The sequence below is a fragment of the Ochotona princeps genome, chromosome 12, assembly GCF_030435755.1.
Source record: "Ochotona princeps isolate mOchPri1 chromosome 12, mOchPri1.hap1, whole genome shotgun sequence".
Taxonomy (NCBI): domain Eukaryota; kingdom Metazoa; phylum Chordata; class Mammalia; order Lagomorpha; family Ochotonidae; genus Ochotona; species Ochotona princeps.
Genome location: NC_080843.1, coordinates 8,912,194 through 8,929,779, shown reverse-complemented (window position 1 = coordinate 8,929,779; position 17,586 = coordinate 8,912,194). Strand labels below are relative to the sequence as shown.

At 43.7% G+C, this 17,586-nt stretch overlaps 1 protein-coding gene across 1 annotated transcript in view; it reads left to right on the top strand.

Annotated features, from left to right (window-relative positions):
- PCCA (propionyl-CoA carboxylase subunit alpha) overlaps positions 1-17,586 on the top strand; it is a 376,803-nt gene that overhangs the window by 131,078 nt on the left and 228,139 nt on the right. Inside the window, exon 8 of the mRNA XM_004577373.2 lies at positions 8,643-8,679. Within this exon, the coding sequence (XP_004577430.2) occupies positions 8,643-8,679 (37 nt within the window). The remainder of the gene's footprint in view (positions 1-8,642; positions 8,680-17,586) is intronic.

Below are 17,586 nucleotides of genomic sequence, written 5' to 3'. Positions count from 1 at the left end.
CTTGCTCATGTGTTTTTTTTTTTTAAAGATTTATTCATTTTATTACAGCCAGATATACATAGAGGAGGAGAGACAGAGAGGAAGATCTTCCGTCCGATGATTCACTCCCCAAGTGAGCAGCAACGGGCCAATACGAAGCCGATCCGATGCCGGGAACCTGGAACCTCTTCCAGCCCTCCCACGCGGGTGCAGTGCCGTCCTCAACTGCTTTCCCAGGCCACAAGCAGGGAGCTGGATGGGAAGTGGAGCTGCCGGAATTAGAACCGGCGCCCATATGGGATCCCGGGGCTTTCCAGGCGAGGACTTTAGCCGCTAGGCCACGGCGCCAGGCCCGCTCATGTGGTTTTGATGGTTCACCAGTTATGAATTGCTGCCAATCTCGCCATTCTAAGCACGGTGAGGTCGTTGAAGAATCCACTCATTGACGTAGTCCATCATAGAGTCTCCGTTTGCCCAGTTGTTCACTGCCAATATATGGCTGAGGTGGTTGATTGGCTTGTACTGTCTTCTGTGTTTTCATGACAACAGCAGAAATTAAGGTGAATATTGTATCACTGTAAATCAGTAGAAACCTGCACATTTGTGTACTAATACTTAGTGAGAATTCTTTTGAATTAAAAGTAAAGGGACCCTTGAGTCACTGTCCGAGATTTGCCTGCTATGGTTTATTCTCCTTAATCTCCTTGCTAGCAGGGACTCATTTCTCTCTTGCCATTTCTGTTGATAATGTCTGCAGATGTCTTTATTAAAAGATGGATATTTTAATTTCTGGACTCAGGATGTCTAAATTTTCTGGAAATTGTTCAGCTCTGAGTCTCACTCTGCCTCAGTTTTCAAGCTCTTTGAAAATGTATAGTAGGCAGTTGAAAAAGCCAATGATCAGGCCTCTTCCCAGACAGTTTTTGCTTGTTGATAGCTTCTTGCTTGTAGTTTTCTTTTTTGCTTATTAAATTTACTTATTTATTTACTGGAGAGGCAAAGAGAATGAGCTCTCACCTACTGGTTCACTCCCCAAATACCTCTGAAGCCTGAAGCTGCACAAGGCTGCAACAGGGAGCCCAGGAGCACAGCAGCTCACTTCCCCCGTGGAGATGGAGGAACCCACGTCCTGCGCGATCACCAAGTGCCTCATACGGTACATGACAGCCGGAAGCTGTAATCTGAGGGGAGACGGAAAGCCAAGGCAGGCCAGCCCTGTCACACGGCTCCTAGGCGGTCCTGACTGCTGTGCCCAGTGCTTATCTTGGCAGCCACAAGGATGTTCTGAGCACTGTTTCTTCAGAGACTACGTGATTGGATGTGGGCAGATAATTTGCTATGAAGACTTTTTCTTTCTTCAGTATTTTATTTGAAACAGTAGCAGAAAGAAAAAAAGAGAGAGAGAGATGCCGCCTCCAGTGATTTGCTCCCCAGATGCCTACAGTAGCAGATAGGCCAAGCAGAGGCCATGTGTCAGGAATTCCATCTGATCTCCTGTGTCTTTGAGTCCTTATCAGCAGGAAGATGGATGCAGTGAAAAAAAAAATGTGCCGGATAAGAATTCAGAGATACATACATTTTGGGCTTGCTTTTGCCCAACATCAGCCATTCTTCCTTTAGCTTATTTTGTTTTCTGCTGACCCAGCCCTGAAGCTGGTCTGGTTCTGCAGTCCCTGCTGGGGTCCTTCAGGGCTGAGTTTTCCTGGGACTACTGTAGGATCTTTCCTCACTGGTATGGAGAATGTTGACATTGTGCTGGCTCTGTGACATAGTAGGTTAAGCTGCCACCTGCAGTGCCAGCATCCCATAAAAGTCCCAGCTGCTTGACTTCTTATCTAGCTCCTTACTAATGTGCCTGGGTAAGCAATGGGGAATGGTCAAGTCCTTGGGCCCCTGCAACCATGTGGGAAGCCAGGAAGAAGATCCAGGCTTCAACTTGGCATTGCAGACATTTAGGGGAGTGAACCAGTGGATGGAAGGCCTCTCTCTTGTGATCTTCATGTAGCTCTGCCTTAAAAGAAAAGAAAGGAAAAGGAAAAGGAAAGCTGTTGGCAGGTCTCCACATCCGTTTGGATACTAGTTGCAGATGGGAGTAGTCCTGTTGACATTTATGAGGTGTGTCTCATCATAACAGAATGGTGTTTGTGGAAACTGATGGATAGCTATTATTCATTGACTAAATAATTGTGGATTGTGCCAATTTGCTAAGCTCCAGGGGTTCACTGGTGGGTAAGATCAGACTGTGGCAGGGGCTGTCATCTTGAAGGATAGGGTGTCGCATGAACACACATCTGAGTTACCTTGTCAGGAGGACTGGGGAGGCTGCCTTAGGACAGTGGCCTTTATGTGCAAGTGGATACGCCGCACCTCCATGTCTAGCAGAGCTGGACCACTGCATCCCAGCCAGGCTCCCTCCTGCTTGAACGAAGTACTCACTTGTTTAATCGTTCCTTCACTAAGCAACAATTTCTTTAAAAGCTGTGGGCCTGTGACCGGGGACTTGAGTACATGGTGGAAGCAGCCCACAGGCAGAGGGCTGTGCCCTCAGGAAGCTTTCATGGTGGGTAGAGAGCCAGGTTCTGACCTCGCCAGGCAGGCCTTGGCCAACAGCAGTGCTTTGGGCCGTATGTTCATTCTTTACTTTTTTTTTTTTAAGTTATTTTATTTGCTTAAAAGGCAGAGTTACACAGAGAGAGAAAATGAGAGAGGCAGAGGTCTTCCATCCGCTGGTTCATTCCCCATATAGCTACAACCTTGCCAGAGCCAGGAGCTTCTGCTGGGAGACCCATCTGTGAACAGAGGCCCAAGCAGTTGAGCCTTGCCCTGTGCTTTCCGAGGCACACTTGAAGCTTTGCCTGGGTTGGATGCGTGTGCCACAGGTGGCAGATTCTCTTGCTGTGCCACAGTAGTGACCCCATGTTTTCCTTTGTTAGGTCTCTGTTCAGAATCACCACACCTGGTAAGGTTCCCAGGACTTTTGTTTTGAATGAGAAGCTCCCTATAATCAGCTGCCCTCTTCGCTGCATCTATGTGGTGTGTATCATATAGTCCCTTCTTAGTTGTCATGTAGTTCATAGTTAAGGTCTGTTTCCACTACCTGTAAATTACCAGGCAATGGGGATGGTTCCTTTTTCGGGCCTTCCTGTGTCTTCAGGATGTGGCCAGTCTTAAAAAGAGCTGTTTTTTTGGGAAAGGAAATGAAAGAGGGGAGTTGCTGCTCTGAGTCTAGCTAAACCAAGTAGGCATCTCAGTGCGACTTACCCCGCTGCACCACAATGTCCAGCTCTCAGTCGGAGCGTTTTGTTGCTGCCCATGTGTAAACTCTATGTGGTTTCAAATGTTTTCTTTCTGTCTTAATGCAGATGAATTCATACTGTTGGTCCTAGTCAGTTTTCTGTTGCCTTAAGAACAAAAACAGCGGGGTACTATATGAGCAAAAGGGCTTTTCTAGCTCACAGTTTGGAGGCTGGATGTCCCATCTGTATGTCGAGCAAGCCCTTTCTCCTAGGCCTGTGGTCAGGAATGCTGGCTGCGTCACAACACGGTGACAACGCAGAAAAGGAAAGAATCAAGTGTGAAAATGGTCTCGTGCTGTGGAGATGGAAAGCCTGAGATTGTGGGACAAAGTTTGCTCTTTCTGAAAGAATTCTCTGGGGAGCTAACTAGAGTCCTTTCTGCTTGTGAAAACCCTCTTTGGCCCCCAGTGGGCTAACCACCGTTCTTCAGGCCCTGCCTCTGAAAGGCACCATCACCTCTCCACCTTGCTTTGCTGGGGCTGGGGCTGGGCCTATGCTAGACAGGCCTTTAAGACTGTGCATGCAAACACTCGCCAGACCATAGAGCTATCCGTACTATAGCTTGCGTTATTAACCACAGTGTATAGTATGTGATGCCTATGTCTAGAATGTAACAGGTTTCTTCTGAAAGATTAACCTGAGTCTGTTTCATCATCCCAACCCTAAAACAAGTCCTTAGGGACCCTGTCTACATCCTGTAAGGCTGGGGTCATTTGGCCTGGGTCCCTGTCCCTGCCAGCAAGGTGGGTGCTCGGTTCATGAGCCCTTGGGGTGGGGGTTCTGGCGGGGCTTGGGTCGCCTGGCCCAGGTCCTTGCACCTGCCTGCAAGGTGTGTGCTGGGCTCAATGAGCTGTGTGTGGTGGGGATCTGGCGGGGATCTGGCGGGGCTTGGGTGGCCTGGCCCCGGTCCTTGCTCCTACCTGCAAGGTGTGTGCTGGGCTCAATGAGCTGTGTGTGGCGGGGATCTGGCGGGGCTTGGGTGGCCTGGCCCAGGTCCTTGCTCCTGCCTGCAAGGTGTGTGCTGGGCTCAATGAGCTGTGTGTGGTGGGGATCTGGCGGGGCTTGGGTGGCCTGGCCCAGGTCCTTGCTCCTGCCTGCAAGGTGTGTGCTGGGCTCAATGAGCTGTGTGTGGTGGGGATCTGGCGGGGATCTGGCGGGGCTTGGGTGGCCTGGCCCCGGTCCTTGCTCCTGCCTGCAAGGTGTGTGCTGGGCTCAATGAGCTGTGTGTGGTGGGGATCTGGTGGGGATCTGGTGGGGCTTGGGTGGCCTGGCCCAGGTCCTTGCTCCTGCCTGCAAGGTGTGTGCTGGGCTCAATGAGCTGTGTGTGGTGGGGATCTGGTGGGGATCTGGCGGGGCTTGGGTGGCCTGGCCCCGGTCCTTGCTCCTGCCTGCAAGGTGTGTGCTGGGCTCAATGAGCTGTGTGTGGTGGGGATCTGGCGGGGCTTGGGTGGCCTGGCCCAGGTCCTTGCTCCTGCCTGCAAGGTGTGTGCTGGGCTCAATGAGCTGTGTGTGGCGGGGATCTGGTGGGGATCTGGCGGGGATCTGGCGGGGTTTGGGTGGCCTGGCCCCGGTCCTTGCTCCTGCCTGCAAGGTGTGTGCTGGGCTCAATGAGCTGTGTGTGGCGGGGATCTGGTGGGGATCTGGCGGGGATCTGGCGGGGCTTGGGTGGCCTGGCCCCGGTCCTTGCTCCTGCCTGCAGGAATATTCTTCCTCAGTGAAAAGGGTGGTGCAGTGGAGGCAGACCGTGATGGTGCGCATGGAAACGTGGCAGCCCGTTTGGTGTTGTAACAGAAGGAAAGCAGAACAAATTGGACAACTGACTCAGCCAAACGAAGCCAGCAAACACTGGGTGAATGGATACTTGAGGTTGAGTAGGTCAGCCAGTGGACACTGATAGGGCTGCATCATCCCTGAATTGGCAAAATCGGAATGGACAGCATTTCAGAGCTAGCCAGACCACTTGTGCAGAACCCTCAGAACTTGCACACATTGGTACCCTGGGTTAATGTTGTGTGGCGGTTCCCGGTTCTTGGGTACTGGGACATTTGGAAGGTTGGGTGTGGATTTTCCCTTTGTATTTCCGCTTCTCCAGAAACAACAAGAAGAAATGGCAAACTTGGAAACAATGTTTCCTCCCACTTTTCCCTAACCCTTGATCCTTCTCACCCTGATTAACCATGTAATCATTATGAAAAATAAAAAAAATTGAAAACAAAAAAAGGGCTAGGCCAGAGCTGGCCAGGCCCCCTCTTAGCCTTCCTGTCCTTTTCTGTCACTTCCTTACTGTGTTCCAGCTTCAGCTTGATTCCCGGAGTGCTCTAAGTGCTTTCCAGTCCGTGGCTTTGTGCACCGTCTTTCTTCTTTCTTTGCTCCCTTTTCCTTGATGTTGCCATGGAGGCACATTGTTTTTGTCTTGAGTATAACTTTGCTTTCAGAAATTATGTTTGTGTGCAGTCTTTCTATTTCTGGCACGATGCTCTTTATAGTTCCATGTAATATGCATCTTTATTATCACTTGATCTGCCTACTTAATTTTTACTCTTACTCGTGCGCTAATAAATTCTGCAAGGGCAGAGACTGTATATTGTACTGTGTTGCTAGGGGAATATTTGTTGAATTTATATGTGTGTGTGTGTAAAAGTGGATGAATAGGGACATCTGGATTAACTTCATTCTTTTTAAAGGCTGTGTAGTATTCTATTTGATAGATATACTCTTTATGGTGCCACTGTCATATTGTAGGTCTATTAAATAGATTTTTCTCATGTTTTTCTTGTCAAAATGCCACCAACAAATTGCCCATAGTTTTTTAGATTTCCCCGTGTGCATGTTAGTGTATCTGTGGTTAACATGCTAACAGTAAAACTCCAAGATTCAAAGACACTTGGTCTCAGCCTTGTAGTAGTGTTACAGAAGACGCCCTCCCGCCGCCCCCTTTCCAGGACAGCAAAGGTGGGTGCTGCTTGTGACTGGCCGCCAGGTGACAGACGAATCTGAGTTTTATATGCATTTTTCTAATTGCTACTAAAGGTAAACATATTTTAGGTATTATTCTCTTGGTTTTCTTGGCATGTGAACTTATTTAATCGTTTACTCTTTCTTAAATGACCGTCATTTTTACTGTTTTTAGTTTTATGAAATTTTCTTTCCTGTATAGTGTGATATTATCATTGCTGTTAAATTGCAAGATAATATGGGCTTTTTTCCCCTTAACAAGTGAGTTTATTAGCTCAATAATAAAGCTAAATGTATGAAAAGACCTCATCGCAGCAGAGTGTAGTTCTTACCTCATTTTTGGTCTGATGGTCATGTTTACTGTCTAGTTGCACAGGAAGTCCTCAATCATTTTTTGGATGAATGAATGGCAATTGAAAAGTTAATTTTTAAGGCAGTTTGCTTTTGCTTACAAGTTCATTTAGTAGCATCTGATTTACATTGCAAGAAGACATAAGCTTAGTGATTACTTAAAAGATATGGTTGTTTATGGAAGTTTTTTGAAGTGTTGGATTTATGGCAAAGAATATTTACAAGTTTTGTTGTGTTTCAGTATAGGTTTATAACACAATACATCAATGTGCATATATAAATAACTTATGAAAAGATATCTAATGAGTCGACCTTTGAAACTTGCCCGCTAGTTCCCTTCAAGTGATGTTTTGAACTAACAGTTTATTCTGTCTCTGAGTGTCTTTTGCAAATACGCTGTTACACATTGGAAAGAAGATGAATGCTAACAGTTCCCTTCTGGACTTAGGATCCCCCAGGCTCGGTCAGCCATCACTCTTCCTGTATTTTGTTGGAGAGGCACTAATTGTTGGCATTTGGCAGGTTTAACACTTCCTGACAGAGAGGCTATTAGGGGGAAGTATTCTCCAGCAACTGTCAGTGGCTAGGACAAAGAACCTTCCAACTCAATGTGTGGAGAGCACTAACATTCCTAAATGCCCCCTTTCACGGATTTTTATCCCTTTAAACTGAAATGTGGAGAATGCAGAGTCAGTGAGAACAGTAAGGTGTAATAAAACAGTAAACCTTTTTGGGGGGGGTGTTGGGTAGGAGGTACAGATTTATCTCTGACTTGAACACAATTGTTATTTGGAAAATCTCATTAACACATGTGACTGCTTGGAGTAAAAAAAAAAGACTTAAAACTAAAGTCGCTTTCAGGACTGCTTTGAACTTAACAAGCACCTATTTGTGGAGCAGACTGGCTAATGAAAGGAAATTAAATTTTTCTGACAACTTCCCCTGCCAACCTCCTTAGTCACGGGATGTTATTAGGTCCTGAAGACTTTCAGGGAAGACTTTTTTAACTAGAATTAAATGAAGCAGTTATAAACATCTCGCCAGCTCTCCCACTGGAGGAAGATTTTGACTTGGTTGCTCTGTATTTTAAATGTATTATTTAAATACTTAAAAAAAAAGGTAACTTATTATCTAAAAATTCAGGGGAACTTTCCAGGTAGTGGTTTCAAAACACTAGTGTGGGTCTTTGTAAGTTTAGTGTGTGACAGTGAATTATGAAAAATAAACTCTGTTGGAGACTTGGTTTTCAACAGTGTCTTTATATTCACATGTGTCTGGAATGTTCTAAATTGGGTAGGTAGGTGGGAATTAATGATCATTGATCGATGAAACTAGATTCAAGGGAAGTTTTTGGTCGTTTTGACTACTTAATGTTGCCTTGGTTGATATTTAGCAGCGATTAATATCTGCTAATAACAACATTTATCTGTACAAGAATTTTTTTCCCTTGGCCTTTTGAACTTTTTCATATAGTTTAGGTAAGAAGTTAAAATATGCCCCTCCTAATAAAAGAAGAAATAAAAGCTGGAGCAGAAAATGTAGAATAGATTGCCAATGGGATCTTAATTTTAAACAATTGGTAATTTTTACAGATACTGAAAAATTTTATTTCTGGATGATCATTTGAGCTCCTCCAAAACAATAGTGAATCAACTCCCCCTGCTGACAGAATCCAGGAAAACATGATACTGACTGGAGACAGAAAGGAGCTGGCTGCCTACAAGCTTTAATGATCTGATTTATGATTCAGTATTGATTGTAAACATTTAAATTCTGCCATTAAACTCCGGCAACTGCACCAAATCATTGACAGTTCTGCTAGTGTTTCCTGCCAGCCCGTTTCGAACTGCTTTGAGTTTCTTAATATAATAATGATGAGGTAGAATTCACATTCCACTTATGGTATTAATTTTACATTTCTCTGAATGGAAAGGGTTAGAAGGTTGTAAAATTGAGCATTAAATGAATCAGAGGAGACAGTAGTGCAATATATGACTGCCCTAAAGACATGGTGCAATGCCTCATGGGATTAATGTTGGGCCTCATTTCCTGCTTTTACAGGATGCAGATGAAGCTGTCAGGATTGCAAGGGAAATTGGTAAGTTCTTAAATTAACTTTGGTGGGATCTCCATGTCTTCCACCAAATATGGCTGAGTAAATGTGTAATAAGGAATTCCCACAGAGCGAATAATGTTTTAGTAGTTTTGGTTCCTGATTACTTATTGATCTGGAAGATTTATCAGTTGAATCACTGTATTATCAAAGGGAACTTTAAGGAGGAATTTGGCCTGAATTCTAGCTTTTTTGGAACATGCAGTCACTGGTAAATTTAAAGCAGGAATTATGTGAAACATTCAAGATCTGATGTAAACTTTTATGTACATAGTTAGGCTTATTTACATAAGTTATATGTAAAATTAAAATGAAGATATTGCACTTGATAGAATTCTTCAAGTTTGAGCCTTTGCTTCAGATGTTAATTATTAATTTGGAAAGGGAAATAGAAAATGAAAATTTTCAGAATGCAAGGTAAATTGAAGGACATTTTAATTTGTGTTGTACTTGACTAGTTTAGGTATAATTGTATCATGGTGGTGCTTTTCAATTGTTTAATTTAAAAAAAAAAAAACCTTACAAGTGCCTGTTAGAATTACTGTATTTTCAGTGTTTGCTACTTAAGAAAATGTCCAAAGGTACACTGTTGTCCTGTGTTAGTGATGGTATTGAAGGCTTTTGGTTGTGTTGGTCCGGGTTTGTATTCAGTTGACACTCATCCGTAGAAAGGCGAGAGAAATGAGGGAATGCTTAGCAGTCTATTCAAGCATCCTGCTATTCTGAGGTCCCAGGTTTTTACCCTGCACAATGTAGTCCTGTCTTCTTATAATAGTTGATTATTTCCTCATTTAGAGAGCAGTTTTTCTTTGTAAAGTTTACATAGTTGGTAATTGTAGAAACATCTTACTGATCTGAAGGCGATCACCCTCAGTAATTGAGTGTACTCTTGTAAATGGGGCAGGGTGTCTTAGCCATCCTTTAGTGATCTGAAGAGCCAGTTGGCATTTCTCTTTCTCATTAAGTCTGGCTAAATGATATTTTTATTGTTATTAAATGTGTTATATTGTTCATTTATTGATTTTGTAAAAAATTTCCTGAGTTTTTGTCCAAGCCATGGATATAACATCTTTTCATTAGTCATTTCTTTAGAATTGTCAACAATTTCAGAAAGCATTGTAGTAGCTCACGGGAAGATCACTAAATTGCTTCAGACATGTAATATGTCTACTGGCTTTTTAGAAGGTTTATTTTTGTTTAAAAGTCAAAATGAGTGAGTGAGTGAGACAGAGAGAGAGAGGGAGAGAGAGAGAGAATGATCTTCTACCCACTTGTTTGTTTCCCAAATGGTCACAGTGGCCAGTACTGGGACTGCTCCAAAGCCAGGAGCCGGAAGCTAGGACCTTTTGTGGTCTCCTTTGTGGGTAGAGGGTCCCAAGCACTTGGGCTATCTTTCACAGCTTTCCCAGGCCTTAGCAGGGAGCTGGATTAGAAGTAGAGTAACTGGGACTTGAACTGGCACCCATACTTCAGGTGGAAGCTTCGCTTGCTACACCAAGTTGACTGACTTTTAAGGAGACTTTCCCAAAATAGTTTATCAAATTTTTTTGTAAGATCCTGTTTATACATATAGTTCTAGTTTGTATAATACTATCTACATAAAAAACATAGTACTATTATCATAATACTATTTGTGTGTATGAAAAGGACAGTGCTTGAATGAATTTAGGGAGGGATGTGTAAAGAGGTTTTTTTTTTTTTTAAAGATTTCTTTATTTTTATTGGAAAGTCAGATATACAGAGAGGAGGAGAGACAGAGAGGAAGATCTTCTGTCCAATGATTCACTCCCCAAGTGAACCGCAGCGGGCCGGTGCGTGCCGATCCGAAGCCAGGAACCTGGAACCTCTTTCAGGTCTCCCACGCGGGTGCAGTGTCCCAATGCATTGGGCCGTCCTCAACTGCTTTCCCAGGCCACAAGCAGGGAGCTGGATGGGAAGTGGAGCTGCCAGGATTAGAACCAGCGCCCATATGGGATCCCGGGGCTTTCAAGGCGAGGGCTTTAGCCGCTAGGCCACGCCTCCGGGCCCTAAAGGGGTTTTTAAGATGCGGAGTTATAGCACTGTGCCCTATTTTAAGTACAAACCTTCAGCAGTCCCTCTGGTAAGTGGCGGAGTGCTGCTTGCTAGCTCCCCTGCCTGCTGTGCTTTCCTAACCTGTGACTTCAGGCACCAGTTGGCCCGGAAGGCTGACATCACTCTGTTGTCACTCTCTGTATTTCACTGTGCCTTTCCTGTGTTCCAGGGAGTCTGCTATTCGTTTCCTCACTGATCGGAATCTCTTGTTTCATTCTTAGGCACATAATTTGTGATTGATTCCTCTCTTCTGTCCTGGTTATTTTTTCTTATTATTCTTTCTTGCTTGCGGCATAAATGATCACAGTCATAGTTATTAAGTCAAAGAGTGCTGATGGTCTGCTTGTTCTGAAGGTAAGGATGCCAGACGGTTTGAGGTGGCCAAAAACTGTAATGAACAAGGGACATCAGCATTGGTAAAGCCTTTGGGATTTCCATTGGGGTCGCCTGCTCAGTCACCACAGTTAAGTCCCACAATAAACAAATGCCACCAAAATATGTTTCCTGTATTGCTTGATGGCATGTTAATTTTTTTCTACAATTTTTATTGAAATGCATCATGGTCTAGCTACATTATGATCTTAATGGAATTTGGTGAGTTCCTCTATGAGGTGAACTAAACTGACTCCACTAGTAAACAGCTTCCCATTTGTGAGCAGCTAAGTTACAACCAGGCCTTGTAGCTATCAGTCGGTGGCAGCTGACTGTCCAGACCCCTTCCTTGTACTTGGGTGTTACATGGTGACAATCAGGCAGGCCCTGCTTTGTTCTTCTCTTCTCTCCTGGAGACAGGAATCTGTGTTGTCCAAGTCAGGTAACCAGAGGACCGAGCACTGAGGAAGCAGGTGAGGCTCCCAGCTCCCGGTGCTGGGCACTCTGATGCTGACCACAGGGTTTGGTTATTCTCATTTACACTTTTTTGCCCAAGGTCACAGAGGTTTCTTTGGCTCCAACTACCACAGGTTTTCTTATAGTTGGGCTACACTGATGGAATTATGGGATGAGAACTAAAATTGAACTGGCCAATTTGTGGAAAATAGTACAAAGTAACTAATTGTGTTGTATGTGGAGTTCTATGTGTGTCTGGAGGCCGAAGAATTTGAGCCACCCTCTGCTGCTTTCCCAGGCTGTAAGCAAGGAGTTGGATCAGAAGTGAAACAGCTAGGACACGAACTTGTGCTATTATAGGGTGCCAATGCCACAGTCAGAAGCTTAGCTGACTATGCTGGCACTGGCCCCATGGAGTTAAAGAATTAGACTCTTATCCTTGGTGGATGAGAGACGGTTGAGATTTCATGTGTTTCTTCTGTGAGTTTGTTTTTTGGGTAATTGTGTGTCCTTCATTTTTGCTCCTGATTTTTTTTTAGACCTCATCTTTAACCTAACAGTGATCGTGTGATTTCCATTTAAGTTTCATCTTTCTGCTGCAGCAGAGGTACTTAATGCAGAAATTGTCAATCTAAAAGCTGTCTTTTTAACAACGTTCATTTTAGTCTGACTTCATTCCATTGCCTTTCCTTCTCATGATGATAAATATTGCCAGTTTACATGTTTAAATTTAAAAAAGTGTTTTGGTGGTTCAGCTCACTCCTACAAGTCTGCTGCTCTCTCAGTTTCTGCACCTGAGGAAGTATTGCCCTACTCACTCAGGCATGACCCAGGAAGTGTCCTGGGGGCTGCTGTCCCTCGCTGCCCTGTCCTGAGTCCAACAGTAGGGCTGGCAGCTCTCCGTCTCGCATCCTGTGCTTGCTGGCAGGTACCTTCCCAGAGGTGGCTGCTTTTGTAGCCTTTCATATCTTGACTTCAATTCAACTCTTGGAGAAAAAGTGCTCTCATAGTGCTGTCTGCTTGCTCTTGTAATCATACTCTAAATCTCTTCACATATTTATTTAGTTCATTAACTCCTCCCAATATTTATTTTGAAAAATTTCAGGCATACAGCATTTAATACTCTGGTTTCTCTTCAGATCGTATAAATCTTTCACCTTTCAGTCATACAGCATTTAAAAGATTTTTGTAGTTTTTTCCCAATATTAAGATTTCCCTATTAATATTTTGCTAGATTTTTATCCCATATCTATCCATATATTATCATATCTTAATTTTGTTTCATATCCAAGAAAATTGTCCATACCAGACCAAGTGCCACTCAGTACTTCAACATGCATCTCACTAAATGAGTCCGTTATTTGTATAGATTTGTTATTTTATTTGAAAAGTTACATACAATAACATGAAAAGAATGTTTGCTGATTTGGGATATGCATATGTCTGTGTGACCCTGAAGTACACCAAGGGATTCAACATTGCTGTCACTCGAAAGAGTTCTTTTCTACCCCTTTCAAGTCCTCCGGCCCAGGAGCAACCTGATCTGAATTTTTATAATAAAGAATAGGTTTATAAAATTTGAAGCAAAAGTGTAAGCCACTATAAAATCAGCCTATAAATTGCATAATTGAGTGTTTTTTTAAAAAGCACATTGACCAGGTATTCCATAACGTATTCGGTCCCTGTATTTATCACCTGCCAGCCACTAAGTTACTTTGTTTCTATGGCCTCACCTTGTCTGGGTATTTCATATAAATGGGATGATACAACATAGGAGCTTTGTGTATGGTCTCTTTCATTTAGTAGTGTGACTAAGGTTAGCTCGTCCACGTTCTGTGTTGTGTTAGAGTTTCATTCCCTTTTACGGCTGAGTAATTGTCAGTTGCACATATATCCCACATTTGTTTATTCACCTGCTGATTGATATTGGGTTGTTTCTACCCCTAGACTGTTGCAAATTGTCTGCTGTTAATGTATGTGTGCAACTATTGGTTTGAATACCTGTACTCCTTTATTTTGAGTATATAAATTTAGGAAAATATGATTCAATTTTATACTGTCTGTGAGAAACTTACTTTGGATTCAGACACATGAGTGGGTTGAAAGATAAGGCATGGGAAAAGATAACCCATGCAAGTAGTAAGCAAAAGACTGCTGTGGTGATTATGCAAATGTCAGAAAAATGGCAGACTTGAAGTCTGAAACCATTGGACGAGATAAAGAATAACATTGCATGTTAGTTACATTAACATAGGCATCTCCCCAATCCTCAGGTGATAGAAACACCAACACAATTGAAGGGAGAAATAGACAGTTCCGCAGCTGTAACAGGGAGCATCCATGCCATACTGTAAGTAATGAATAGAATATCTGGACAGAAGATCAGTAAGAGAATAGAATAACCATCCTCAACTAACTGGAGCTTTCAGACATATGTCGATCATTCTATACAGTAGCAGCAGAACACGTGTTTAACAATTATTAAGGGCATGGAAGAGTGGAGATCCATTCATGAGGACTTGTTAGAGGAGAGGGGAAGGCATGGAGATCCAGTCGTGAGGACTTGTTAGAGGAGAGGGGAAGACATGGAGATCCAGTCGTGAGGACTTGTTAGAGGAGAGGGGAAGGCATGGAGATCCAGTCGTGAGGACTTGTTAGAGGAGAGGGAAAGACATGGAGATCCAGTCGTGAGGACTTGTTAGAGGAGAGGGGAAGGCAGTGGAGATCCAGTCGTGAGGACTTGTTAGAGGAGAGGGGAAGGCATGGAGATCCAGTCGTGAGGACTTGTTAGAGGAGAGGGAAAGACATGGAGATCCAGTCGTGAGGACTTGTTAGAGGAGAGGGAAAGACATGGAGATCCAGTCGTGAGGACTTGTTAGAGGAGAGGGGAAGGCATGGAGATCCAGTCGTGAGGACTTGTTAGAGGAGAGGGAAAGACATGGAGATCCAGTCGTGAGGACTTGTTAGAGGAGAGGGAAAGACATGGAGATCCAGTCGTGAGGACTTGTTAGAGGAGAGGGGAAGGCATGGAGATCCAGTCGTGAGGACTTGTTAGAGGAGAGGGGAAGGCATGGAGATCCAGTCGTGAGGACTTGTTAGAGGAGAGGGGAAGGCATGGAGATCCAGTCGTGAGGACTTGTTAGAGGAGAGGGGAAGGCATGGAGATCCAGTCGTGAGGACTTGTTAGAGGAGAGGGGAAGACATGGAGATCCAGTCGTGAGGACTTGTTAGAGGAGAGGGGAAGGCATGGAGATCCAGTCGTGAGGACTTGTTAGAGGAGAGGGGAAGGCATGGAGATCCAGTCGTGAGGACTTGTTAGAGGAGAGGGGAAGACATGGAGATCCAGTCATGAGGACTTGTTAGAGGAGAGGGGAAGGCAGTATCAAACTGGAATGTTAGCCCTGTAGTATGCTGTGGAGTGTTCTGTTAACATCTTGTTCCTCTGTGAAAACGCTGTGGGATTCTGTGCAAGAATAATCTTTGCAAAAGATTGCTCATTCTATAGTAAAAGTGAAGATTGGCTAATTTTATATTTGTGGTGTTTAAGACAATGCCGTTTATGTTGTGTAGGTTTAAGCAAGAGATTGTTCAGTGAGTGAAGCCAAATAAACATGTGTACACAGCTTTTGGAGACTGACAGTGGGAAGCTCCCGACGCTGGCTGTTGGGTTTCATTCAGTCTCAGTTCATCTTTAAGTTCACCTGCTCCTCAGTGAAGTATTCTGACCACCTCCCAAAATGCATGCACATGTACAGAAATGAGTAATCCCACATGGTAAAGTTCTTTGACAATATTTGTATACCACGATTTGAGTAATTTTTTTCCACTTTTTCTCCTCAATTTTTGATTTTGTGATGGAAATACTTGGGCAGGGAGGGGAGTAGGAATATTAAGCAACTGCTCATAAACTCAACAAGTATATAATAATAAACAAAATGAATGATCAGGCATTATAATCCAGAAAACTCAGTGGTGATTCTTTTAGGCTGTGCTGTGTTCACCAGGCTGTAGACTAGAGGAAGTGTTCAGCGTGGAGTGTTCCGCTGACGCTGACTGCTGCTCCTAGACCGCTGACCATGCTGTCTGTCGGCCCCTAAGGGCAGCTCTGCACTGAGGGTGGGGACCACAGGGCCCATTCTGCTCTGTGCTGCCTCCTTTGTGGGGCCTTTCTTCTGGCATAATATTACAAGCAAAGTCACTTATGTCGTTTCTATAAAACAGCAAAATGTTCATACCTAAGCGTGATTACAATACTTGACTGAGCCTGGAATCTTTATTTCTTCTACTTCACGCTGCTGGAAGATTTTCCATGTGTTGTGTCTGACTGTGGTTGAAGTTATTTTGAAGAAATCTTTGAAAAAATATTGCAGCCTACTCTTTTCTTTTCAGCTTACATTATTAATTTGCTTGCCAATTTGGTCTTCAGTGGATGTGGTTATTATCTAAGAAGATTTAGTAAAAACTACCTGAGGAAAAGTGGGATCCCAGCACATGCGAGGACATTAGCCACCAGGATACTGTGCTGGGCCTTCTATTACGTATTAAAGCTGGGTCGTATCAGTCTTTAGAATTTTTTCCTTCTTTTCAGTATTGTGTTGAATGTTCTGAGTCTTACCTCTCCATACAAACTTTAAAATAAGAGTGTTGATAGCCACAAATACTTGTTGGATTTTTAATTTGGATTGTGTTGAATCTATACTTAAGTTGGAAATAATTGCTAACTATATTGATCTTCCTATTCACGAATATTGAATATCTCTCCGTTAGATGATCATTGCCTTTTTTCCATTAGTTTTATGGTTTGCCTTATAGAAATCTTGTACACATTTTAAAGATTTGTGCCTATTTCATGGTTTTGTTAATGCTATTATAAGTGGTATTGTTTTATTTTAAAAATGTGGATTTACTTCTGGCATATAGCAAATAAAATTTTTTTTGGTGACTATTTTTGTTTCGTTAACAACTGAAGAAGGGGGGAGAGCAAGAGAGAGAAAGTATCTTATATCTGGTGAGTCACTCCTCAAGTAATTGCAACGGTCAGGTCTGGACAAGGCTGAAGCCAAAAGCCTAGAACCCCTCCTGTGTCTGCCACGTGAGTTGGCAGAGACCTAATGACTTGATCGTCCCCTGCTCCCTCCTGGGATTGCTTTATCCAGAAGGGGTATTGGAGGCCTGGAGCAGCCGAGATTTCTTTCTTTTTTTTTTTTTTTTACAGATTTGTTTATTTATTATTTTTTATTTGAAAGTCAGATATACAGAGAAGAGGAGAGACAGAGAGGAAGATTTTCCGTCCAATGATTCACTCCCCAAATGAGTGCAACGGCCGGTGCTATGCCGATCCAAAGCCTGGAGCCAGGAACCTCCTCCAGGTCTCCCACACGGGTGCAGGGTCCCAAGGCTTTGGACCGTCCTCGACTGCTTTCCCAGGCCACAAGCAGGCAGCTGGATGGGAAGTGGAGCTGCCGGGATTAGAACCGGCGCACATATGGGATCCTGGCACATTAAAGGCAAGGACTTTAGCCGCTCGGCCACGCCTCCGGGCCCAGCCGAGATTTCAACCAGGCTGTCCCAGTGCTGGCCTGCACCCTGCACCGAATGCCCTTACTTTTAACCTTTATCTCTTGCAACCTTGTGACACTAGCATATTAGTTCTAGAATTTTTGAAGTTACATTGTTTTAGAATTATTTTTTAAAATAAGGATTTATTTTTACGTGAATTCAGAATTACCGGAAGAGGGAGATGGAGACCTTTTATCTGCTGCTTCACTCCTGAAAAGGCTGCAACAACCAGAGCTGAGCTAGTCGAAGTTGGCAGCAGGGAGCTTCATCTGAGTCTCTCGCTCAAGGTGCTCAAGGTCTTGACCCATCTTCCACTGCTTGCTTTCCCCCTCAATGAATGCTGAATTTTCTCAAATGCTGTTTTTTTTTACCTACTGATATAATTATAGGATTTTTTTCCCCTTTCAATTGGGTTATATTGATTTTTAAGCC